This window comes from Talaromyces amestolkiae (genome assembly GCF_001896365.1).
Source record: "Talaromyces amestolkiae strain CIB chromosome Unknown scaffold2.1, whole genome shotgun sequence".
Lineage (NCBI taxonomy): Eukaryota > Fungi > Ascomycota > Eurotiomycetes > Eurotiales > Trichocomaceae > Talaromyces > Talaromyces amestolkiae.
Genome location: NW_024468038.1, coordinates 946,274 through 971,737, shown reverse-complemented (window position 1 = coordinate 971,737; position 25,464 = coordinate 946,274). Strand labels below are relative to the sequence as shown.

The window sequence follows — 25,464 nt, the reverse complement described above, 5'->3', positions numbered from 1 at the left end:
TGTTTGGGGGTAAGTGAATGGACATGTCGTTTTTGTACACAAAAGCAGCAACACACGACAAGAAAGTGCTGGATAAAGTATTAACAGTGAATGTAGAGAAAGCTGTAACGATTTGGCAGCAGTGGTATCAAGACTTGAGAGGTAAAAAAGGAAGAATTAAATTATAAGAAAAGGGGGGAAAAATGAAGAAAAATGATAAAAAGGGGCTAGAGAAAGACATGGGCCATAAAAAGATAACGCTATGCAGATGAGGAAACTCTAGATACTATCGAATATGAGCAGTCTGAAACGAAACAGAAGAGAGAGGTACGGTAAGATAATGCCTTTACTCGTCACGGGCAAAGAGGCCATCATCTCTGACTCCTTCCGGCGAGTCTGCGGCTATCATGCTGTCAACATCGTCCATTAAGGCACTACCGTCATAGCTGTTTTGCTCGGCATCATGATCATAGCTGGACCTTCGTAGGAGTGGTGGAGTCGTTGGTGGTTCAATCGACTCCTGATGAACAACTGGAAGCTTATCCATTTGTCGCGCAGATAGAGAACGCGGTTGATTGTATCCTCGAAGCGGGCGACTCTCTGATGCTGTTCGGCGGCCTGCTAGACGCGCTGGTCCTGGTGGGGCGCTCATGTTCTTGGGAGTATATCTCACATTTGAGCTAGGAGGTGTAAGTAGCCCGGACAGGAAGCCACCAGCGTTCGTTGACTTTGAAGGTGTCTGAGAAGCTCCGCTTTCTGATGTAAAAGAGTCACGTCCCTTACGCCAGTTGCCCCATGCTGCGGCTGCTGCGAGCGGTAGCGAACGTGGAGATGCTGCAATATCCGCTAATGAAGGGAATGCCTGTCCTGACATTGCCCTCTCTTTTTCCTGCTGCTGCATTTGGAGATTGGCTCGAAGTCGGATGGCAGCGTCCCGGACGGTGTTTTGATCGAAAGAAGGCTGTGAAAGGTTGTTTATGATATCTTGTAGATCATCAACACGGACTCCGAGAAGCTCTCTAAGCCAGCTGATTTCAGTATCCCTTTCTTTGATCTTGTTGGGCGCCTCCTTGTCGACTCCACTGAGCTCCTGTTCTAGCTCCTCGATTCGGCTTTCGCGTTGTTGTAATTGATCCTGGAGTACAAGAATGGATTCACGGAGAGCTTGAGGTGAAATCCTTTCAGGGCCCGACGAATCCTTGTTGTAAGATAAGGACGGCGAACTATGGTGCTGTACAGGGTGAGGAACGGCCACACCTTTGGCTTGAGCCGCCTGAGCAGCTGCGCGAGCAGCAGATTTGGCTATCTCAAGTTTCTCTTCCAAATGGGCGACGCGGTCTTGCAGATGAGCCACTTTCTCGTTGCTAAGGTCTAGCTTCTCGTTCATGTGAGATTCAATCCGTTGTCGATCTTCAGAAGCATTGTGGAGTGCACGAGCGTGGCGTTCGCGGAGGTCGTTAAGAACACGGTCATGTGTTTTGCGTTGTTCTTCCATTGCCATGTCCTTTGCTGCTGCCAACTCAGCCATAGCCGAAGCTTTGTTCTCACGAGCTTCCTCCAAGAGAAGCTCGTATCGCTCTTTCGTTGTATCGGCATCCATGCGGACATTTTCGAGTTGACTTTCCAAACGGTTGATCTCAGCTTCAAGTCCTGCACGAATGTAATTGACCTGATTGTTCGCTGCATCAAGGTCGGCCTCCAATGACGTTCGGGTGCGCTGTATTTCCATTCGACTGCTCTCACGGGCTTCATTGAATTCGCGTTCGAAGCGCGAGGCGGTGTTCTGGTGTTCTTGACTTTCCTGGCGTAAAGATGCAACAAGCTCCTCCAATCTGTGGTTTTCTTGCTGAGATTGGGCGAAAATGAACTTCAATTTAGCAGTTTCTCGTTCGGACTTCTCTAGCTCGCCAATATCGATTTCGAGTTTCTCGCGCAGTTTCACTTCTCTGTCATATGCAGCACGGAGACTTTCGTATTTGGCGGTAAGTTCTTCTTCCTTTCTTCGCGAATTGGCCTGGTCGCGGGTCACATCCTTAGTTACGTTCGCCATATCGTCCTGTAATTTATCGAACTTGCCTCGCAGGCTCTGTCTAGCGCGCATACTGTCTTCGATACGAGCGGTGAGATGTGTAATGCTGGACCGTAAATCCTTGTTCTCCTCTTCCGTCGTTGCAACCTTCTTCTTCCAGAAATCATGCGAAACACGGTATTCGTCCAGTGTACCTTCCAGCGCAATATTCTTGGCGGAAAGCTCTGATAGTGTCATTTCCCACGATTCCTGTTGTCTCTCAAGTGCGTCGCATCGTGTCTGAGCCTTTTCCAACTGAGGAATTTTCTCTTCCTGAAGTTCACGAACAGTTGCTTCTGCTTGCTCAGCAGCTTGGCGATAGCGAGCGACTTCACCTTCCGCATGACCAAGCATCTTCTGGACTTCTGTCAAAGCTTCCTGGACGTCACGGCGAGCTTTGATTTCTTGTTCGGTGCGCTCATCTGCCGTTCGAAGCATGCTCTTCACGCCGTCTAATTGTAGTTTCAAACTCTCTGCGCCAATTTCTTCAGCCTCTGAAAGGGGTGTCTTTCTAGCGTTAGCTTGAGCATGGACTGTCAAAGCTTCTTGAACCAAAGCCTTGAAGTCTGGAAGCTCTGGCTGCTGACGTTGTTGAGTTAATGCTTTGAGCTCAGCCAGTGTTTCTTGAATGACGTTGAGGTTTGCCGAAGCCGGAGGGACTTCTTGCCGACCCAATCCATGAGCTGTAAGAGCTTCGAGTACCGCGCCCTTCATCTTCTCTAACTTTCTATCCCGTTTGCTCAATGGCGAGATTGAACGAGGAATGTTGACTTCGTCATCTTCGTCATCGGCATCGCTATGCTCCACATCTGCTTGTCTACCGGTAAAAGATTGGCGACCGGCTGATTGCGAATGCAATGAAACCACAGAGTTTTGTATGATGCTTAATGCTTGCTCGAGAGGGCCTAATCGTTCCGCTAGAACCTCACTAACAAGAGCATTGACATGGCGATCAAAGAATCTGCTTCGTTGCACCAGTTTTTCGTCCTCCCCTGAGGAGATGACATCATCCCAGTCACTAATGTGCTCATTCGTACTAAGTAATTGACGGACTGGCGATTGAGCACCTGAAGCAAAGCCTCGCTGTGGAAAAGAGTGATGAGATTGACCAACATCCAACTCGGGTCCAATTTTTGAAGTGCCTCGCAGCAATTGATTGAAGTCTCTAGCGGGACTCGGGCTTGGGGCATCACTGCGGATGATGTGAGGTAGCTGTGTCTGTTCCATTGAGTGGCCTCCGGGTGTTCCAATAGTCATTTGAGGTGGCAAGGGCGTGCTGAGTCTCTCCACGCCGACATCAGAATCATCACCATTGAGCTGATCCATAATGGCGTTGAGTTCTTCTTCATCGGGTGAATCGTGACCATTGGCAGTGTCTTTCGCATTTCCTTTAGACATCTCGGGCGGGTTGTTGATCGGTGCCAACTCGGTAACGTTCAACTCTTCTTCCTCAACAGCATATCGAGATGCAAATAGTCCCGTCTTGGGCTTCTCGGGTTGAGCCTTGACAGGTTCGGGGCTAGGAGTAGGTTCAGGGCCAGGCGACTTGGCCTCATTGCTAGGCGACTTGATCGGAACAAATTCTGAAATCGAAGGGCGAAACGAGAATGATCTTAAGGCTGAAAAGATTGACTTTCTTGGCTCTCGCTTTGGAATTTCCGCATTAGAATGTTCAGCTACAGGTTCGGGTGCAGCCTCAGGTACCGGGGTTGCGATGTTTTCCTCTGCCGACTCCTTGGGCGCACTATCGTCAATGATCGGCTCAGCAGGGTCTATAACCTGGTTAAGATCGGATACGGTGGGGAATGGCTCAGTGTCAACTGGGTGAGCAGCTTTCTCCTGAATATCCTCAACAGCATCTTCCACGGCAACAGCGTCATCTTCTACAAAACGACGTTTTGTATCTGGGCTGTCTGCTTTCACAGAAACCCTCAGGGCGTTTTGCTCAGGTAGCTCGTTCTCTTTACCTTCAGCAGACTTGTGAGTTTGATTTGCTGTGGCTGTAGCTTGGGCTTGAGTGGCCTCTGCCAATGGCGTGGGCACTGCAAACTCGACATCCTTGTCTTCTTCACCAGCACCGCGGCGAGCACGCTTTTGGCGTGGCGGGGTTCCTGGAACACCACGTTCAATCGGCTCCTCTTCTTCGTCATCATCAGGACGGACAATAGGAATAGCTTTAGATGACTTGCTGGGCTTATTAATCTGATTGAAGTCGATGTCTCCAAAGATACTACCTTTGAGATGACTGGGTGCGTCCGAAGTATTAGAAGTGACGCTTGCGCCTGGATTGAAAGCGGGTGCATCGGCGTTGAAGGATGCGGTCGAGAAGGTGAATCCCTTCGACGCGCTAGGTACAAATGAGGCACTGCTAGCGTTGAAGTCGTTACTTGAGGGTGTAAATGAAGGAGCTGCCACATTGAAGCTACCGATCGAACCGCTTGGTTTGAATACGGATGAGGTCGGGGAGAATATCGATCCATTTCCGAGCCCGTTCGATTGAAAGGGGGCCGCCCCTTGGAAAGCGAAAGTATTAGTCGAGAATGAACCTGTAGGGTTGAACTCCTGAGCTTCCACATTGAGGCCGGACAGAGATGCCTTTGACTTGTGCCCTGCGACAAAGGAGCCGGAACTTGGCTTTGCACTGTGCCAGGGGTGATGGCTCATGTCGAGTTTGGGTTCGCGGGGGCTTGCAGTAAGACTTGGATTGGTATCAATTTCATCAGCATCCTGAATTATATCCATAGGCTGTTGCTGTTGTTCCCCAAAGAGGCGATGGTGGCCAGTAGAGAATGAATCTGGAACTGAGAATTGTGCATGGGCTGGGGACGGCTGCACGTCATCTGCACCGACAGCCCAGCGAGAGTTATGCAAGTCACCCTCATTGTCATCCAACTGTCGCTGGATTGAGTTTTCTAGATGATAATCCGCTTGCGAATACCGATCTAGACCCTTCTGTAACGTTTCACTGAGATTATGACTATGTCCACGAGGCGTAGGATGGGCAATCTCAACATTTGATGCTTGGAAGTGTTCTGTCTCGAGCTGAGACTCGTCCAGAATGAGAGTTGCAGCCCGCGACTCACGAACTTGTCGCTTGTTGCTTGAATCATGGTATGATGGATCCCGAATCGAGTCCGTGCGATCTCGCGGACCATTCGAGCTTTGATTGAATATATCGTCGGCATTTAGAGGAGACACAGGTGAAAAAATCGAATTCAAGTTCGGCATACCCGGTCCTGCAAAGCTGGCTTGACGAGCGTTAAACAAACTCTGGGGAGTCAAGGTTCCTGCAACTGGAGGCGTTGGCTGGTAAGGATAAGGTAACCCTGGCACAAAATTTGCGTCCATGCCATAGAACGAATGCTGTCCTCCAAACTGAGGTGGCGGCGATGCCAGCGATTCAGTATGCGTACTCGGGTTGGTAGACTGATTGAAATGAGGGGAGAAAGTATGAGACCCAAACATCGGGTTACTGGCTGCAGACGAAGTAGGAATTGGTGGGGAAGTGATGTGACCAGGGAAAAGGCCCATTTGAGTCATTTGCCCCATAGATGCTGCAGGGGATTCCGAAGCTGGAGGGTCATCGTCAAGGAAGACTCCTAGTGCACGGAGTTTCTCTTCTTGCAGGTGTTGGACATATGCATCCCATTCGCCAAGGTTTGGAAATCGCACTGAAAAATTCCTCGATACTTGGTCTTGATGAGATTCAGTTTCATCGGGAAAAGGTAGCCGGCTGAAGCCACCAGTTTGGCTCGAAACTGAATCCTGCTCCGGCGCAAAAACGTCGAATCCGTCCACGTGGTATCCTTCATCCAGCCAGTTTTGCAGGCGTTTTTCAACATCCGCCTTTGAGAGTAGCTGATACCCGGACCCCTCAGACCCTCTCTTATCATCTGTAGGTACTGCAATCAAGCAGGTCTTGCCACGCCATGCTACCTTTCTTCTCCCACGTTGAGACGAACCCTGGCTGACTAATGGAGGCCTGGGAGTAGTCTCAGTCTTTAGGCTCTCATTATTATCGACGGGCGTGGCATTCTGTGCAGGCGGTAAAGGTAGAGGCTTCTCCACAGACGATTCAGTAGTGGAGTCGTGCTCCGCTGGAGGCAGTTGTGTATCCGCTATATCAGACATCGCGGTCGATGGATGCTCGTCCCCGAATGCAAATCCCCAAACGTCCTCTTGCCGTAAAGTGGCGGTGCTGAAGGTTGAAAGGTGTTTCCGAGTCCGACTGAGCTGTTTACCAAGTCCCTTTCTTGATCTGACTGATAGAGAATTCGACGCAGTAGGCGTTCTCAAAAGGTCCTCCTCGTTAGGTTCGTCCAGTCCTAGCCAACCTTCAGTTGGGTCGTCACCAAAATTGTTCCGGGCAGTGAAGAAGGATGGTGCCTCGCTGCCTTCGTCGTCACTTAACCAATTCGTGCGCTCGGTACGTGGCTGACCTGACAGGTAGCGGTCGATCCAGTCCTCAGTAAATTGTTTGAACGAGGAACTTGCTTGTACGCCCGAAAAGTCCCTTACCGAGGATCGGCCGATTGAGCCGTGGATTGGCCTGGGTACTTGGCTAGACGTTGACGTCGTTCGGAATGATCCAGGGCCACGCACGGAAGTATAGCCACGGCCTCTTGAAGGAGAGTTATCGCGCGACGGGAGGTTCAAGCTAGGCTGATTGCTGAGAGTCCACGAGAGCCGACGTGGGCTAGGGGTTGCATATGGAGAGCCCCACGCAGCAGTAAAGTATGCGCTGTTTGCCTTTCGATTCTCAGGAGACGACGATGATAGAGAATCCCACGCGCCGGGATACTTGGGCAGTGACGGAAGCGATTCCGGGGAAACAGGTGGTCGGGGTTGGCTTGGTGATCCAAGTGCGATGACACTCGAAGCTGCGGGCGAGGTCGCTCGCGAAGGCCCGACTGATGTCTGCACAGATTCGTCTGCCAGTATTGGATGCTCGTGCGGACGATTGGACGGCGAAGATGTCAAATCAAGGAATGCCGGCGAAGTGGTCTCTATAAGCAAAAGTAGTCAATTTTAGTATGATGTTGGCTGGAGATGAAAATGGTTCGAACGTAGTAACCAATGCTGAACATTGGATTCCACTCACCTTCCGTGTCGTCTATTGCAGCAAGCAATTGCTTGCCGCGCCCGTTATAGTCTGAAATGTTGAAGCATGGAAATCAAGAACTGCAGATGGCTTGTAATCAGGGGAACCTTGGACGGCTCGCAGCACGTTTGACCAAGGCGGGAGGTGATTTCTGGACAATACACAAATGTCTCTCGAAATACCTAGACACTCAAGGCTGTAAACGATGAAGCCTATAAGCGAATTCGCGGGGGGTGGAAAAGTCGCGCACAAAAGTCTGAAATCGATGTGAAAGTCGACGGTTCCGCGAGGTGCTTGGTATGTCACAACGCCAGATTTAGATTGACCTGGAGCATGCAGCAACTGGGATCATGGCGCATGCAACAAAGGAAGCAGTTCTGAGATAGACTTCTTCACCGAGTAGATGGGTTGGCGAATTAGGGTGAAGGAACGTCTAGGGAGGGTGGTCGACGGAGAGCGAGAAAGGAGGTCAAGAGCGCACGTCACGAACCGGCTACGTCGAAAAAAAAGTTCCAGTAGCGTTTGGTGACACTAAGCACTGTACGGAGTAGGTAACTAGGCCCTTAAGCCTCCACTAATAGAGCTCAGCGGCCGCTAATTGGGCGCTTTGCCAATTAGCAGCAACCAGATGGATCCCAGAAGGGCAGTTGCCAGTTGCCTCCATCGCGCTTTCCCTCCGCCCATAGGTACTCTATTTACCGATACACGCGTCAATACACGTTACGCATAGGAAACACGTTCTTCTCGCCGATGTTTGTATGGATACGCCGTATTGACTTGTATTGCTATGTGGGATGCCTTGATTGGCCTGATTTCTACTAACTTATAGTAGAACGTACGCTTTCTTATGTGATGCCTTGGGTCTGAAATAACGGTGAGTACTTGCCAACAAACGAATTCACGTCGTGTAGTTATTGCTAGTAGCCATGATGAATTGATAGTATGTTCGCTGTTCAGGCAATCCTATGTACCACACGCACGTACGCTATCATAACATATCAGAAAGGTATAAGGAAAACACTCGACTAATTTCAGGGGTAAAAACAAACCGTCCCCATTCATGCGTTCTGGATCCATGGTTCTTTGCTTGCTGTACCACCAACCTATTTCTCACCACGTGATTGGCCCGTCTGCTCTCTCCACAAGAAACCGAGGTGCTTCTACTTCTGCCTCAGGCAGGAACCGGGCATCGTTCGACAAAGACGAATACTACGACTTATATTGACCTTGAATTCATCACAACGTTTCGCGACGACAAAACCTACATTCTCGCTAAAAGAGATGAGCAGTATTTCCAACCCGTTCCAACGAAAATTCAGATATCGTCTTTACCAACGCCACAAGAGCTAGGAGTGGCTCGAGGGACTTGTCAAGATGTGGCTTCCTGACGTGGTGTAATATTTAGACACGCTTATTAGTTGCAAGCAGCCGTAGTGATAGACTGAATGACAAGTTTATTTTCCGTTTCAAGATGTTCGAGCGGCTGTATAGTATTCGACGATTGATTCTAGGTTGCGCAGGTTGCTTCCATGAGAATTTGTATTGAGGGTGGGCTAGTTAGGAACACTTTCGAAGAGAATGGCATTGTTTGGTGGTGGCTGCCAGATCCATTATAATCTCATATAAAATCAAGAATTTGTTGAGGAGTTGAGAGTTGTAGAAGGAAAGTGCTCGCAAGGCAAGTTCGAATAGACAGGAATTGGAGGTGGTCCGAGCGCCCGCATTAGACGCGGAACAACTTCAAGATGAATTGACACCTTGTCCAGTCCGTAAATCTACGCTCACAACACTCGCTTCAACTATTCATTCCACTTTCTCCTTACTTCGCTCGGTCTATTACAAACACGGGATCTACTGTCGGATAATTTCTAATATTCACAATGCGCTTCTCAACGTCCGCGGTCCTGGTGACCATGCTAGGCTGGATAGGGGCTGCTACAGCTCACAACATTCAACTCAAAGCTCACTCGCGCGAATGCTTCCACGAAAAACTCCACAAAGATGACAAGATGACGGTAACATTTCAAGTTGGCGACCGAGAATTCGGCGGAAGCGGCAATCTAGAGATTGATTTCTGGGTATGTATTTGGCGGTTCTCTAATTCTCGACTCCCACCCTAACTTTTCCCTCTTCTCGACAACAGGTCGAAGACCCTGCCGGAAACCGCCAATACTTCAAGAACAGTGTTTCATCAGAAGATTACTCCTTTACCGCACAAAGAGATGGAAAATTCACCTACTGCTTTAGCAATGAGGCCTGGACATCGAACTCAAAAGAAGTATCCTTCAACGTGCATGGAATTGTCTATGTCCCCGAATCGGAGTTGGCACAGGATCCCCTAGAAGCTGAAGGTATGATATTTACCCATACATGTATCTATAACAAGTCCCAGGCTGACTCTAAGCGGTTGATAGTCCGCCGCCTTTCCGAATCGTTGGCCCAAGTCCGCGATGAGCAATCCTACATTGTCGTACGAGAACGAGTCCACCGAAACACAGCCGAAAGCACAAACGCGCGTGTAAAATGGTGGAGCATCTTCCAGCTTACATTCCTTATCGGCGAGGGCATTTTCCAAGTGTGGTGGCTAAAGCGATTCTTCGAGGTATAAAATTTTATATACTCTACATGATCGATTGTCCTTTGAATTGGGGACTAATGGGTTCTTAAACAGGTCAAGCGTGTTGTTTAGAATGATTGAAAGTTATCCTTGCTAGTGCCTCGCCTTTGAGACATACGAATGATAGTTGCGGTTTCCTCGGATCATATTGCGGCGTTCAAAACATTGGTTGGGAGCAAGATCCTTTTGGCTCGAATATATATCGAGGGAAAGATACTTGCTTGGTTGTAGTTTTATGCCAGATGATAGCTCAATTTATGCGAAATGAACGAACAATATAATCAACATTACTCTTGACGATGGCCCCCAATGAACAGCTACTGCATATCAAATGAAAGATATCACCTAGTCGAAAGCATAACATGGTGTTCACCAAAACAATTGATATATGTACTTCTTTAAGACAAACAAAGTACATTCTAGGGCTCGGTATGGCTGACGAAGTCCCGTTGCCAAGTTGACGGTGAAGCAGCCGGACCGTTGTGAATAGTGATCTCAAGCTGCAAGCTTATAGTAGCTCTTTCTCTTAATAGCCTTCTACTAATCTTGGACTGCAAGCTGAAACTAAGATAAGCTCTACTTACAGCTTTAGATCCAATACCGAGGATTCACGTACCGGGGCCGGCAGCCTTAAGTATCACGCTGTGGCTAGAGCTACCTCGGGACTGCTGTAAAGTACAATTGATTGCTAACCAAGGAAAACGGGCCGAGCGCTCGCAAACGATCATTGATACAAATGAGCACACAGATAGGTGACCAATCCCCGCATGTGGTGAAGTTGAAGCAATTCATCCAGACCTCGGTCCGTCAGTGGAGCTACCCCACAAACAAGCACCGGCTTTAGGGTTGCCCCGTCGGAGTGGCTTCTTGAAGTATACATAGCTAATCATTTCCTTTGTCTCTTCTTCTTCACCTGTCTCCCTTTTATGACTTAGTAAAGGTGCATGAAAATAACACCGACATCATGGCTACCAATTCCCCCAACCCGCTCCCTTTCGCCGAGCCGCCTTACCTCCGTGGCCTTCCTTCCCCATACTATACTGCATCGCATCTCGCCTTCCAGAAAAAAGCCCGTGCTTTCATCTACGAGAATCTGAGCAGACATGCGCTCGACTATGAGCGTGATGGTATCGTCCCTCAACACGTCTTTGACACGTTTGCCAAGAACAACATGCTCATTCCGAATCTGCCATCTCCTTTGCCCGTGCAGTGGTTGAAGAGACTAGGTATCCATGATATTCTGGGTGTTAAGGTTGAGGAGTGGGATTATCTGCACACCGGAATTTACCTTGATGAGGTCCATTCACTCTGTTCTCTTCTGTATTGCGCGCAATTGCGTATTGACATGCTTATGTAGATGGGTCGATCCGGTATTGCCGGTCCTTCTGCATCGCTCACTGCTGGAATGGCCTATGGCATCCCGCCTCTCGTCAAATATGCATCGCCTGAGCTTCAGGAGAGAGTACTACCAGACTTGTTGACCGGAAAGGCGAGATCTTGTATTGCCATTACGGAACCCGATGCCGGAAGCGATGTCGCCAATATCACCACCGTTGCCGAGAAGTCACCAGATGGAAAGGAATATATCATCAATGGAACCAAGAAATGGTAATTCCTCCTCTGCTATTGTGCTCCAAAAGTCAATGCTAATATATTACAGGATCACCAACGGTATCTGGGCCGAATACAGCACTATGGCAGTCCGCACCGGGTCTCCCGGCTCCGGCGCAGCAGGCTTGTCCCTACTCGTAGTCCCCTTGAAGAACTACCCCGGCGTCTCAATGCGTCCCATCAAAGTCTGCGGCACCGAGACTTCAGGCACAACCTACATCGAACTCGACGACGTGCGCGTCCCAGTCTCCAACTTAGTCGGCACCGAAGGCGCAGGTATGAAATATATCATGACCAACTTCAACCACGAGCGACTCTCCATCGCCGTAGGCGCAACCCGGCAGGCTCGAGTTGCATTGTCGACTGCATTCGACTACGTGCTCAAGCGCGAGGCGTTTTCAAAGCCGCTCATCACGCAACCCGTCGTGCGACACCGACTCGCTAAGGCAGGCGCTGAACTAGAGTCTCTATCCGCCTGGATCGAGCAATTCCTGTTCCAAATGACAAAGCTGAAAAAGGAAGATGCTGACCGTGAATTGGGTGGTTTGACAGCTATGGCCAAAGCCAAGGCCGGTATGGTGCTGAATGAATGTTCGCAGACGGCTATGCTGCTGTTCGGCGGTAATGGTTTGACGCGTACTGGTCAGGGAGAGCTTATTGAGCGGATTTATAGGGATGTGCCCACGTCGAGGATACCGGGTGGTTCGGAGGATGTGTTGCTTGATTTGGCGGTGAGGCAGTTGGTAAAGATTTATGAGGCTGGTAGAAAGCGATTAGAACGGGATGCTCATATTTAGCCTCGAACTTTTTGATTTGTTTACATTGCTTTTCCTAGAGATGTAACAAACACCGGTATATTGTTCCCAGATGTTTGATTATGTATGTATCGAATGTGAAATGAATGTGACATTTCAAGAAACTATCTAAATCTATAGGCAACGTAAACTCATGTACAAAAACCGTCGCAGACATTTTAGCGCAATCGTAACGCATATTAAGATCATTAGGGGTATTTCCGAACCATAACGCCTCCGAGGATGTAGACCGTAGTCTGAATGTTAAATCATATACCAGAAATGATCTTTCAATAAGGCATGGGAGTAAAATAGTAACCTAGGTCCCAAAAGCTCTGGTTTTCTGCTCAGAACCACATAATCGCAACGACCAAACTGACCAGAATGGCCATATAGCTGCCCTTGTTATCAACAGGGCTGGATGAATTGATGTGTGCGCTTTTCTCGAGTTCGTCTGAAGGGGTATGTTCATCAGAAGACTGTATAGATTTTTGTTTGCTCGCTGGACGGGGTATAGCTGCAAGCGATATTGTAATTGATGTTGAGCCTTGCGTGATACTATGTGGTTCGGTCGAGTTATGGACTGGCTCCGGTATTTGCTGTGACGGGTAGCTATATGATAATGGGTGATTGTAGGAGGACAGAATCAAGACAGTAAACTGGCAGACCTGCTGCCATAGTAGATCTATGTTGGTGAATGTACTGATTACAGATGGCGCGGAGATTTCGGTTGGTGGTGATATTGTCGGCGCAGATTCAAGTTGATATATACTCGGCTCAGATGGGTAACCTGTAGTAACATAGAGAATTAGCAAGCTTCGAGATCAATCTTTTAGTTACTGAAGTACACACCAATACTTGGACTGCTTCCTGGCTTCGTCCAAGCTTCGCAAAGATTCGGCGTTATCGATAACAAGGCCGCGACTAGCACAGCCAACAATGGAATTGCACCGGGGGTTTGTAGACCCGACCTCATATTTCCAGAATATAATGTGGTTCTCTGGTCAATACCTGTTTTCTCAGAGATGAAGAGTGCTAGAATTGCCAGAATTCATAGTAGCAGCATTCGAGGTGATGTATGTGTAATGGTGTCGCAGACAAAGCCGTGCCTAGTGCCAGCTGATAACACCGATATGTACTTTCTCAGCTGATAACGAGCGATCTGCGTGAGGGGCAATTCTTCTATTTTCTTTTCTTTCATGCAGTGTTTTGTTCGTCGTCCTCTTTTTTTATTTTTTTATTATTTCCTCCGACTCGTTCGTCTTGGTTGTCCTTCTTGCCGCCAACGGAGTAAGTAAACAAGATAAATAAACAGGTGTGGATGTTGCTAAAATTGTGGCCATCCGAACTCGATGATTGGACCAACAGGATGCATGCGCATGACGCAAAGCCGAGACGCAGCAGAGAGCAGTGTGGCAGTGGCGCTATACACTGTAATAGGCAGACAACGAGGACTATTCTTGCAGAGGATTGTTGCTGCAGCGATGATGGCGGGGTGTCTGTGAAGCTAGGGCAGATGACGACGGCTTTGCTGAGCGCGACTCATGCTTGAACAAACAGGAAAGGACAAATGAAAGAGTATGGCCATGCTAAATCGACGATCAAACTGAGGTTGTCGCAGGAGAGAAAGAGAAAGAAAAAAAAGCTTGCGGAAGTCTTGTCCGACCGCAGGGCATGACGTCAGCTCCTGACATCAGTGCCAAGCTTCGTCGAAACTGCCTAATCCGGTAATTTCGATGCCCTCGATGACCAGTTGACAGCCTTACTAATACGTAGTAAATTAAAAAATACTACGTAGTAGGGAGTGTATGTACTCGGTCTGATTTTTGATATGCACGTGATTCGATACTCATACACTGCAACATGTTGGAGGTCAATCATGCCATACTTATGTCGTCAGCAGAATGGTGTGGTAACAGATTATGTTGATCCAGGAGACTTAATCCGACAGATTGGTGGTCATTGCTCGAAATGGACAGACCTTCATTATTCCTGTCAATGAAAGCTGCCTTAGCGCTCACGATTACGATTGCACTGTAAGACGAATCTCACCCAGAGGGCTTCCTCGACCGTGGGGTCTGGGACTAAACCTAAACACTATAGAGCGCAGAAGCATGGTACAAAGGGATCTCTCAAGGTGAGCTAGTTTTAATTTACTGCTTTTATTTGGCCTCAACGGATATATTTTCTGCTCTAGCAACGTACGGTAATTAGTAGGTGAACTCAATTTCGAGTATCATATCTCCGCTTCAAAATTCCATGGAGAGGCCTCACGCTTGGTTGCGGAAGGGCCTGAAGAAGAGAGCTATGTAGCGGAAAGTGGCGATAGTACAACTTCTAGTAGTAGAAGAGGGAGTCAGGAAGCAGTAGTGTAACTGCATGTCTCAACTTAGTCGCTATGGAAATGGTAGAATAAAGAGATTTGAACATCAATATTGGGTATATAGTAAGTCTTGGAACGTGTACGAATGAAGTGAAAATGACTTGCTAACAGACCTGAACACCTTCCTCTCCCAATGCGCACCATGTATATATTTATGGAAGAACACCACACAACAAACTATAACTTATCTTCAATCTCATCATAGGCAAGGAACCCCACAAACGCCCGCTCAGCAAATGCTTTCCATGTCTTGTTCGTTTTGTATTTTCTCTTTTTCTTTGTTGTATTATTTTTCTTGGTACTGCCAATATCAGACTCATCCTCGAATTGATCAGCCTTGATTTCGTCTATTTCGGTGTAATCGTCCTCCGTCTCTGTGGGTAAGGAGGATGCTTTATCGCCCGCACCTATACGTGTGGCCAAATTGTATATACTGCGCACAGTCAGGTCGTCCAGTCGATAGATGTCATCTTTATTCGTGTGATACTCCACTCCGTAGTTCACCCGAAGTCCCTTGGGCGAGCTTTCATCATCCACGCCATCATTCGCTGCAACCACTCCCTTGATTCCCTCTTCCTTGGTAATATTGGCATAATACTGTGCAATGTTCAAAAGGGTCAATGGCTGTCTCGAATAAGCAGGCCCCGGCGGAGCACTTTTGGACGGCGGGTCCGGTATTGGAGACTTTTTAGACTTCTTCTGAATCTCAATTTCTCGATCAACCCATTGCTCATCTTTCTTCCCGGCCTTGTCGTGTTGTACGTCGGCCCATGTAGGAACCTTTTCCATTTCGGTAATGTCGTATTCAATCACACGTAAAGTCGGGTAGTAATTGGGAACCACACTTGGAGATACAAGAGAAAGAGAGAAGCGTTCCGCATATTTGCCTCCTATTTTCTTGTAGAATTTCTCCTTCTTCTCTTTCTCTTTCTTCTTGCCCTTTCTTTTCTTCTTTGCTACGCCGGCATCCTCGTCTACGTCCGAAATCGACCAGTCTTCAAGAACGGATGCAGGTGGAGTTGGCAAGTCAGCCCATAGATCACGGAGACTGGTTAGATAGCTGCCTTTAGACTCGATGGTGAAATTCTCGTAGTTGTTCTCTGCAACAAACGGTGACATGTGCTCCTCAGGAAGAAGATACTGAAGGTCTATGTCCTTCGAGTCTTGAAACATAAAGTGATCGATGTTCATGTGTCCATATAGTCCGCCAACCACGACATCGCGATATTGCTGCAGCCACAGGGTGTACTTTTGCCAGCACGTCTCGTCCCAGGCTTGTTTGTCCGCCGACCTAGCAGGCGGGACGTGACCCATAAGAATGGCCTTCATGTCTCTTTCGCGAAGGAGCTGTAGTTGTACGCGCAGCCACTCCATTTGGTGATATCCCGGCTGCGACTTTTGCGCGCAACCATCAACGGCTTGGTTGGAATCGTAAAAGTATAAGGTATTCAGACTGAATACAGCGAGCTTGTTTGGAATGACCTCTGTATAGAAATATCCGCCCTCGACAAATGTATGACGCTGTGCTTCCGGTATAAAGGCTTCCCATATTTGAGACAGCGTTTTTGTCCACCGGTTCGGCCCCTTTTTGAAGATGTTATGGGGCATGATATCGTTGTTGCCGATGTTGGGAATTATGGGAATTATCAAAGTTTCGTCAGGGTGTGTGCTGCTATGACTGAAGGTCTGGATGAATTTATTCGCAATGTCTTGATTGAGTTCTTCGATTTGGTTCTCCGTTCGTGGGATACGTTCGTCGTTATCGTGGCGGGCAGAGTCTCCGGTCCAAATGACAAAGTCGACCTCGTCCCTCAAATTTTCTTTGATCCAACCGAAAGTTTGGTTGATCAGCAATTCCGGCGAGTCGCATTCGGATCCCGGCGTGCCTAAGTATCCTGCATTTCCTTTTCGTTTTCCGTGATGACAGACATTGTCTTCGTCAGTCAACGAACCGGGGACGTAGAATCGGTCCAAGTGAAAGTCTTTCAAACCGTCAGTGTTTGCCTAGCATCTTTCGTGTGATTTCTTGGCAATAGCATACCTGTAATATGTAGGAACTTCCCCGTCAACTTTCGAGAAGCTGTTTCCCCGACATCGCTTGTCTCTGGCCGGTGCAACTCCCCAATCAACGGTTTCTGCTCAAAGGGAACAAATGGTGAAGCTGTTGCCGCTATCGCTACAGCACCTGCAGCGACAAGTAGTCGTTGCAAGTTAATCTGCATCGTTGCGATTGCAAATTGTCGTTTTCAATCGCGGAGTCGGAATTTTGTGGCAGCCCTCAGCGGGACCATGCAATCGCAGAGCTCAACACATGCAATGGTGTGTAGGAAGAGAAATACTATTGTACGCCGTTCGGATATGCAGAATATCCTTTGTATATGTCGTATGTAGAAGCGTGGTAAATGGGCCGGATTGTTGTCTGAAGAAAACCAAATCGGTTGAAGGAAGGAGCATCGACGTCAGCCTGCAGGACGCGCGCTGTGATTGGTTGGAAAATACAACAACGAATATTCCTCTCCTTTTTCAACGACACAGCACACAATACATAATCTATCTCCTTTGAGCATTGAGACTGTGAGGATATTGTCGATTGCGATGTGGCATATTTAAAGATCCCCTCCACAGCTAAGAGTGACAGGCTCCATCCATCTGGAGAAGGCGATCACACGATCCCTAATCCATCTTGCTACCCACGTGCGCCCAGGACTGGCTGTGAGAAAGTTCGAGGACCTCAGGAGAAAAAGAAATACTCGCTCTGGCACGAATCTATACACTAAGTTCACCAACTAGTGGTTACTCGGTCACTAGGACTCTAAGACTAGGCAGCGAATACGAAGGCTGACTCAAAGGGCAATGTGATTTGTGTCTGGTGGACAGTTGACTCGGAATTTGCCCTTCACTGGTTAGGAGAAGCTGCGTGTGTGGTTGCACCGTTGCACACATGATAATAATTTGATGAAACATCTACTACGGAACATCGGAGACTTAACTAGGTAGTACGTACGTATATCAGGCATATCTTCTATCCAGAGAACCAGCATGATTAGCAAGCTATCGGCATCGGAAGAATTCAGGCATGTGTGCAAAAATTGCAAAAATCTGTTAGCGCGGCGGAATTACGTATGGGGTGTATTTTTAGCTTGTAATAAACCATGTTTACGGGCAAATTTAAGGTTTTGTCGTACGCAAATTAGCTTTCGTTACCAGAAAGTTTGCAGCCGTATTTGACACCGGTAGTCTGTTCGTCCGATTATCTACATTGTCTATCACCTTCTCGATGCAAGAGTAGAGTCAGGAGTCCTATATAAAGAAGGGAATGCAAACACTTGATCCAAGGAATGAAGTAGATAATTCAGTGGGCAAATTCGACCGCGAGATTATTACGTGTCTAAATATTCTATCAGCACCAGCTCTATATCGTATAGCCGCTCAATTCTGTTCGAGTGGACGATCAGATTTTGACTGTTATTTTGGCCTTTGCTTTATTAGAAAGGCCGAAAGGCATTACTCAAGTCCCTGCGATACCGAAAGAATGCTCAAAACAATCCTTCAACCCATCCACTCGGTGCGATTGCCACCTCCAGGCTCCTTCCAGGACCAAACCGTCCTGATAACGGGCTCAAATACCGGGATCGGGCTTGAAACAGCTCGTCATGTAGTATCCCTCGGTGCATCGAAGATCATCATGGGGGTTCGATCCGTCGAGAAGGGCGAAAGGGCTCGCGAGGGTATACTGTCTAAAATACCAGCAAACAAATCCGCAAAGCTGGATATCGAAGTCTGGCAGCTCGATATGTCAAGTTTCAAGAGTGTGATGGCCTTTGTGTACAGAATTAAGGAATACTTCTCTCGGCCAGACAACAGACTTGATACTGCCATCTTGAATGCAGGCCTCGCCTCGGGGGTCTGGCAACTAACCCCTGACGGCTGGGAGACGCAAATTCAAGTGAACGGACTTTCCACGGCTCTACTCAGTCTCGAGTTGCTACCAGTTTTGCTTTCCTCCGCTTCATCTTCTCCATCGAGGCCGCACCTGGTCATCGTGTCTAGTGATATGCACCAGCAAGCCTTACTACCACAACGTTCGGCGTCAAACATCCTCGAAGCCCTAAACGACAAGGAACAGTGGCAGAAGCTGCATGCAAAGAGTCCGGTGGAAAGATACGCTGTGAGCAAAATCTTCAACCAATGGACGAGTATTGAGGTGGCAAAGTTGGTACCCCGTGACCGCGCAGGTCGAGAAAAGGTTATAGTAACCAGTGCGACGCCGGGATTCTGCAAGAGTGAGCTGTTGTCGCGCGAAGAAGGGGCACCGTTCTTGCTTAAAGTTGTGCAAGCCGTTTGTGCGCGGACTCCGGCGGATGGTGCCAAAGCAATTGTTGATGCTGCAGTCAGGCAAGATGGACACGGGAAATGGTTGGAGAATCAGAAGGTGACCGAGTGAGTATCTGTCAATCCGGGGACTTAATTCACAACATACTGATGTACCTCTCACAGCCCAGGTTATATCGTGAGCTCACCCGAAGGACAGAAGATACAAAAGCAAGCGTGGAGGGAAATATTGGATGTGCTAAAGAAAGTTGATCCGGACTTGAGGCTGGACTTCTCTTGATCTCTATATGATTTGGTCATCAGTAATGTAATAATGATAAATCGTTGATTCCAGTATATAAGGCATATGTATCCACATAATCGATCAACGATCTAGCCTACAACAACCTGGCCGACCTTGTATTCAACAATGGTCTGTTCTCCTGTCTTGGTAACGAAGTGGCCCTGACCGACGAAGACACCGTTCTCGAGATCCTTGTATCTCTCATCTCCAGTCTGTACAAATATGAGTTTGCTGCATAATCATAAAGTACCGGCTAGTACGTACCTCAATTTCGAAAGAGACAACTAGAAAGTCACAGTATGTGTCAGTATACTTGCAAATATCCCCTATGGTGATGTTCATTCAAAAGACAGTACGTACAGCTGTCACCGTATGGCGTCTCTGCGTCGCCAGACTGGCCCGACAAAGCTTTACTAATACCCTCGGTCATAATCACTGTTCCTTTATAATGGAGGTAAATCAACTATACAGCGTCAGCTGAGATGCTCGTACCACGTTCAGACCATCGGAAGTTACTCACTGCATCATCATGGGTTCTAACCACGCCATGCGCATCTAAGCGCATTCGCTTTCCATCAGGGTCGTTACGAATATAGTCGTTGCCAGTCCCTTCGAATTTGGCATTCAAGGCCGGGGTAAATCCAGGCTCCGAGATGATACTTCCGCCAACCATTGGCTGTCCCATGTTAACCTCGGAATGCATGCAGGTCTAAATTTATAGCCACAACTTACCACGATGACGAGAGATGTCGTGCGGTGATGGCTTCCTGTATGTATGGCAGTGTGTCAAAAGATGCAAGATCTCAGCACCCACAGATTCCTGTAGAGTGAATCGCATCAGGGGAGCATACCAACAGGAAATGGCGCATCAATTAAGACCTAGGATGGCGAATCAGTACGGTTCTTTGTGATACATATTGAGCTTCAATTGCAAATATCAATGAATAGAAGGGAAGCTCACTGACCCTCACGGTAAACGCCGGTTTGATAGCCGGGAAGCCGGCCATGATAACCGAGAGTGGGCGTTCTACGTTTAAACTTCAATTATGTCAAGGCTAATTGCTGCAATTCTGACAATTCAATGAACGGAATTTTTTTTTTCTTTTAAACGAGGTGAGGAGGTTAGAGGGATGTGACGGGGAGGAGGAGGAGGAAATAAACAATGAGGGGAAGGAACGAGGGAGTTACTAATCAGAGGGGCCCGTAGGTCCGCTCCGTAACTCCGGCTTAATTGCACAACAGCATGTGCTCCGTATGCTTCACAATTACTCGGCCCTGTAGTGTAACAAAATACTAGCATATCTTACGTGAGAATAGGATCCAAGTTGCTTTTGAGGGGGAAATCCTCATTGACTGCTACCTAAATTGCCACTGACGAACACGACGAGGACTGCTGCATACCTGCAACAAGGTCAGTAATTTTCTGCAGTCACAATTGCAAAGACAATCGAGATCAACATACGCCGCTGTGACACCAAATACCTCTGTCCTTCTAGCGTTAGTCAACAAGGCGACACTGTTGGCAAAGAGGACGGTGAAGAGTGATATAAGCCCGAGTCTCACATTCGATGACGGGACCAAGTACAGAATGACAACGGCGCCTATAAGGAGCATGCTCACTAACACGGTGCTGATATAAGATGCAAAAACCGATATCCTGCGACCGGATATATATCTTACGGAGTCACTATGGGTTGGTAGGTTGTCCTTGGAAGGTCGGTATTCCTTAAGTTTACATCGGTCAGCATGAACACGAGACCATTTGTACTTGAAGAAGGGGAAGTAACAAACTTTGAAGAGGAAAGCGAAATTATCTTGTATGAACATAGAGAGCCGATCTTGTTCTGCTGGGTTCTTGGTAGCGACAAGGTCATTAGCATCGTCATATACCCATTTGCTACTCCCACCAAGTGTGGGAAAGCTCATGCTATCACCGGGTCGTCCATGGAAGAATGTGAATCGAAATGCGTTTAAGGTCTTTTTATCTGGATGTGGCATGGAAGCCAGCTTCTCCTCGGCGAACAGGGCTTCTCCTAATATAGCTGGTCAGAGCTCAAGCTGTAATCGGCTAGAAAGGAATATCTGATCAAGTTCTTACGGTACTCCTTTAATGTCGCCCGAATGTCATTTACAAGCTGTAATCGAGATGGCTCTTGCTCAGCCCTTTTCTTGAAGTCATGCCAGTTTCTTGCACATTGTTTCGAAGCTCGGTCTGCCTTGTCTTTTTCATCCAGAACATCTAGCTCTGCTTGCAGATCGGCCAATTCGCTTTGGAGATACAGTAGATTCCTTGCTGCTAGCCGGTCAAATCGCTTGTAGATACCTGCTGTACGGTCCGGATCGCTTGCAATAAAGGCAGCCAATGAAGGATAACCAGTTATAAGATAGCGAGAAGGCGGAGGTGCGAGATTTGATACATTTAGCGAAGCCATCCCATGCAGCTTGCAGAAAAATACGATTCTTGAATCGCCCGGTTATCAAGAAATATGATGATTATCGACAGGATTGCTCCGCTGTCCCACTTTTCAAGTTTGAAGAATCTTTTTCGATGAAAGCAACCTTGAATGGTTGTATATGAGGTGCAAGGCTGAACCAGGCGACTCCTTCCCTCTAAGCACTGCCACGTCATATCCTTCCGGCGTCACCTTCAAGTTCATCACGAGTAGCATTAGAAAATCGAGTCGACCTTATAATCTATCACTTCATCGGCTTCCTATACTTGCCATTTACACTTAACATTTTCACAAAAGATCTGCTTAGATGGAGGATCATCCAGATGGAAGGGTCTCCCCTCGGCTCCAGCCTGTGCGAGTCAACTGGGAAACGCCCCACGACCTCAATGAACTTAACGAGTTTCATGCCGAACTTGACTTGGATTACGATATAGTCAGTAGCGCCATAGATATATGCTACAAATAATCCGTACCCACTAACGTCTCCCAGGATAAGCCGTGGAGCTCCAGTAATGGTGAAGGTCCCTTCGAGTAATTGCTTCCCACTCCCAAAGTCGTTCTTTGAGGACTCTAAAATGACTTACTTTCGTCTACAGAGTAGATGGTCAAGACGTGAGCATAGCGGATATGTTTCTTTTGCGGAGTCTAGACCCACAAACAAACTGGACAGCTGCAAAAGCGTCAGAATACTTTACGTCTCTGCTTGTCGATATAGCAGACGGCTCATCTCCAGCTAAAGATGATATACTCCCAGATATGATGAATGCAGAGCATTCGTCATCCCTTAATCGTTATCGAGAATCCAAGGTCAGACGACGCCTAGGTCTTCCACTCCTCTTCGAGGGAGGGACAGGACCGACCACGGTTTTGACATGTCCCGATTCGGGGTCAGATTGGAATGTCATGGCATTTGAGACAGCTGCAAGCCTTGGCTACCCCATTGAACCCCATGGAAGCTCTGACTCTACTCAATTTGTCCTGGCGAATGGCGGCACCGTGAATTCGATTGGGAAGATAACAGCCAAATGTGCCTTTACCACGGGAGCTACAAGTACCGAACTTGTATATGAATGCATTTTCTTTGTATTCAAAAAATTAGCAGTCCCTATCATCATGGGAATGGAGTTCTTGGAGAAGACTGAGACTTTGAGCAAGCACCGTGACCGCCTCGTGGAGGAAATCGCGCCTATACTGCAGAATTTTCGTGTCCAAGCTGTTGGGCAGCAAAAACAGAGCCTTCTTTGCCGGCTAGACAATTATGTGGGATGTGCTAATCCTGACACCGGATCTGATCTTGATCTAGTGAGCTATCAGTACGCAAGCGCGAAATTCAACATTGAKCCGGCAAATGAGGCCGTCATGTTTGCGGATGGAAGCATTGACTACACATGTGGCGTCTTTCATACTTCGTTCACTGTTGGGGATGTCGCCAATGGTTTTGAATTTATTGCTAGAGGCAAGACTCTCTCGCTTGCCTTTCACGTCTTAGATGGTCTGACTTCAGACATCCTTGTGGGCCAAGATACGCTGGAAATGCTCAATGTGTTTGCTGAGCATACGGCATCCTTCATTCCCGGTACACCGCGGTTAGGTGGATCGGATATCAACATCATTCAGCTGGTCAGTAATTTCGAAAGCTCTACCAGGGATAGATTAAGAGATGCAGGTCGCTGGGTCTCTAATGTTCTTGGAAGAAACACGGATCCCATTCCGACATCAACCATGAGCCTGGAACAGAGACTTGACCTTGAAGATCAGCGGGAGAATGCACGAGCAGAAACACCAACGCCGGTTACGAATGAATTCCAATGTACTTTCCCAAATTGCAACGTACTGCCTTTTGCTACGCAATATCTGCTCAACTCACACTCCAACATTCATTCCCATGCTCGCCCTCATTATTGTCCAGTGTCAGGATGTCCTCGTGGTCTGGGAGGAAAGGGCTTCAAGAGAAAGGAAGAGATGTTCAGGCATGGATTAGTCCATGATAGTCCAGGATACACCTGCCCGTTCTGTGCTGATCAGAAACACAAATATCCAAGACCAGATAATCTTCAGAGGTGAGAACTCTATTATACCCTTGCCTATTCTTTGTTTTTTCACATGTCACCCTGACTGACTAACATCCCCTTTTAGACACGTCCGTATACATCATGTAGACAAGGACCAGAATGATCCCCTTCTAAAACAAGCCCTAAGCCAATATTTGGGCCGCAAGAATAGGAGGTTGAGATGGTAATGGACGTTATCGTGCTACAAATGTGCTATACTCATACACTAGCCTAGGTAAAGACAAGAAGATTTTGTTCTGGAAACACCCGGCTAATCAGACATTTATGCCTGGGTTGTTTGACCTCAGCAGCGGACTCGTTTCATCGATGGAAGCCTCATCATGAGACACCCGCTCTGCCCGTCGATACCCAGTCTCTTCTTCAATAATATCAACTCTATCACCATCCATATCTCTGTAAAATATGATTCCTAGATGGCTTCTAAGGTCTCTTCCTCTTTTGCCCCTGCTACTTCTCCTCCTTTCCATACACCACCTAATCATCTTACTTAGAACGTGAAAGACGATCGCAATCAGGCCAACCAGCACAAAGGAACTGATAACAGCCACAACCACAGATAGAAGGTTACGCGTGCTAACATTGCAACCTAAGCCACGAGCGCGCAGTTCCCAGCGCTCTTTGGCGCCGAGTGGGCAGATGTCTGGGTAGTCGATAGGGGCTAAGAGGGGATATTTGGCGGAAGGGTTGGGAACGCAGGTTGATGACTGTTATTTTGTTAGTAACAGATATCATCAGAAACCTGTTATGCTTCAGGCTATTATCAACTCAAGTGAAAAACGATTATAAGATAGCACAAACAAGATAAGATTAGGGCTAGAACAACATGCAACAAGGCAAAGATGCACTATGTAAAAAGCACGAAGGACATACAAATGGACACCAACTACAATCCAAATCATCTCTCATCGAGATACAGTCATCACACGACTGGCGAATCCAGCATCGGAACAGCTTGACGGGATCGTCATCCTGTCCGAGGCTGGAGATGTTCTGAGACACGGAAGACGGGTTGAGCGACTCGGCCATGGCCATCTATTTCCTTGCGTTATGTTTTGATAGTCGCTTTATTCCCTTGTGATGAGTATCCACAGACGAGAATGGATAACGGTTTGAGATCAGAGATAGGATTCGAGATGATGTTAGATGCAAATATCAATGTTGCTCCTGTACGAGGATCGGAGTGTCGATAGTGGCAGCCTGGCGCTAGGCCCAAAGCGGAAGTGCGTGCAAATTTCTGTGTTACCAACTGTGAGATAGATCTCATTACGTCTCCAGATACTAGATTCTAGCAAGATCACCATTTTAATGTATATTTTGATTGACCGAAGCACTTGACTGTAGTATTTATATATATTGGCAATAGTGTCGAAGAAAGCAGGGCTCTGAATCAGGTTGAACCATAGCACGACCACCTTATTTCATTCATGAGATCATATTGACCAATCTCATGTCTCCGGTCAATGTATTGAATATATGAGCATGAAAGAGTCAGTGATTGGGTTAATATGGGATACCAAAGCAGTAAACATGATGCGCATGCTGATGGGACTAAATTGAGGCTGGCTGCATATTTCTAGACTGACCTACACACACGTAGACGCATCAATGTAGGGGGCCAAGATGTAAGCATATTGCGGATTGTGTGGGACTAATTAGCTGTCAGAAGAGGTACTGAAAATGTTGTTGCAGGCAGTATTGTGGTCTACAGCGTTGGATGGAATGCCTTACGTGTCGGGCATCGACGATTGTCTGGGTCAGCAACGGGCCGCGC

At 47.6% G+C, this 25,464-nt stretch overlaps 7 protein-coding genes across 7 annotated transcripts; 4 read left to right on the top strand and 3 right to left on the bottom strand.

Moving 5' to 3' along the window:
- Positions 1-325: 325 nt before the first annotated feature.
- On the bottom strand, positions 326-8,225 carry BHQ10_001605 (uncharacterized protein; the record flags this gene model as incomplete). The annotated part of the gene is made up of 3 exons (XM_040873660.1): positions 326-7,053; positions 7,149-7,199; positions 8,198-8,225. The coding sequence occupies 3 exons, from the start codon at positions 8,223-8,225 to the stop codon at positions 326-328; spliced, it is 6,807 nt and encodes a 2,268-aa protein (XP_040730110.1).
- Positions 8,226-9,028: 803 nt separating this feature from the next.
- On the top strand, positions 9,029-9,756 carry BHQ10_001604 (uncharacterized protein; the record flags this gene model as incomplete). The annotated part of the gene is made up of 3 exons (XM_040873659.1): positions 9,029-9,226; positions 9,292-9,499; positions 9,563-9,756. The coding sequence occupies 3 exons, from the start codon at positions 9,029-9,031 to the stop codon at positions 9,754-9,756; spliced, it is 600 nt and encodes a 199-aa protein (XP_040730109.1).
- A 973-nt stretch (positions 9,757-10,729) lies between these two features.
- Positions 10,730-12,173, top strand: BHQ10_001603 (uncharacterized protein; the record flags this gene model as incomplete). Its single annotated transcript, XM_040873658.1, has 3 exons — positions 10,730-11,062; positions 11,123-11,373; positions 11,426-12,173. 3 exons carry the CDS (start codon positions 10,730-10,732, stop codon positions 12,171-12,173), a joined length of 1,332 nt encoding a protein of 443 aa, XP_040730108.1.
- A 2,557-nt stretch (positions 12,174-14,730) lies between these two features.
- Positions 14,731-16,775, bottom strand: BHQ10_001602 (uncharacterized protein; the record flags this gene model as incomplete). The annotated part of the gene is made up of 2 exons (XM_040873657.1): positions 14,731-16,535; positions 16,595-16,775. The coding sequence occupies 2 exons, from the start codon at positions 16,773-16,775 to the stop codon at positions 14,731-14,733; spliced, it is 1,986 nt and encodes a 661-aa protein (XP_040730107.1).
- Positions 16,776-18,085: 1,310 nt separating this feature from the next.
- On the top strand, positions 18,086-18,997 carry BHQ10_001601 (uncharacterized protein; the record flags this gene model as incomplete). The annotated part of the gene is made up of 1 exon (XM_040873656.1): positions 18,086-18,997. The coding sequence occupies one exon, from the start codon at positions 18,086-18,088 to the stop codon at positions 18,995-18,997; it is 912 nt and encodes a 303-aa protein (XP_040730106.1).
- Positions 18,998-19,257: 260 nt separating this feature from the next.
- BHQ10_001600 (uncharacterized protein) lies at positions 19,258-21,600 on the bottom strand (the record flags this gene model as incomplete). Its single annotated transcript, XM_040873655.1, has 10 exons — positions 19,258-19,380; positions 19,433-19,452; positions 19,529-19,631; positions 19,689-19,844; positions 19,901-19,935; positions 20,020-20,047; positions 20,134-20,195; positions 20,529-20,569; positions 20,631-21,201; positions 21,267-21,600. 10 exons carry the CDS (start codon positions 21,598-21,600, stop codon positions 19,258-19,260), a joined length of 1,473 nt encoding a protein of 490 aa, XP_040730105.1.
- Positions 21,601-22,377: 777 nt separating this feature from the next.
- BHQ10_001599 (uncharacterized protein) lies at positions 22,378-23,685 on the top strand (the record flags this gene model as incomplete). Its single annotated transcript, XM_040873652.1, has 1 exon — positions 22,378-23,685. The coding sequence occupies one exon, from the start codon at positions 22,378-22,380 to the stop codon at positions 23,683-23,685; it is 1,308 nt and encodes a 435-aa protein (XP_040730104.1).
- Between the last annotated feature and the right edge of the window lie 1,779 nt (positions 23,686-25,464).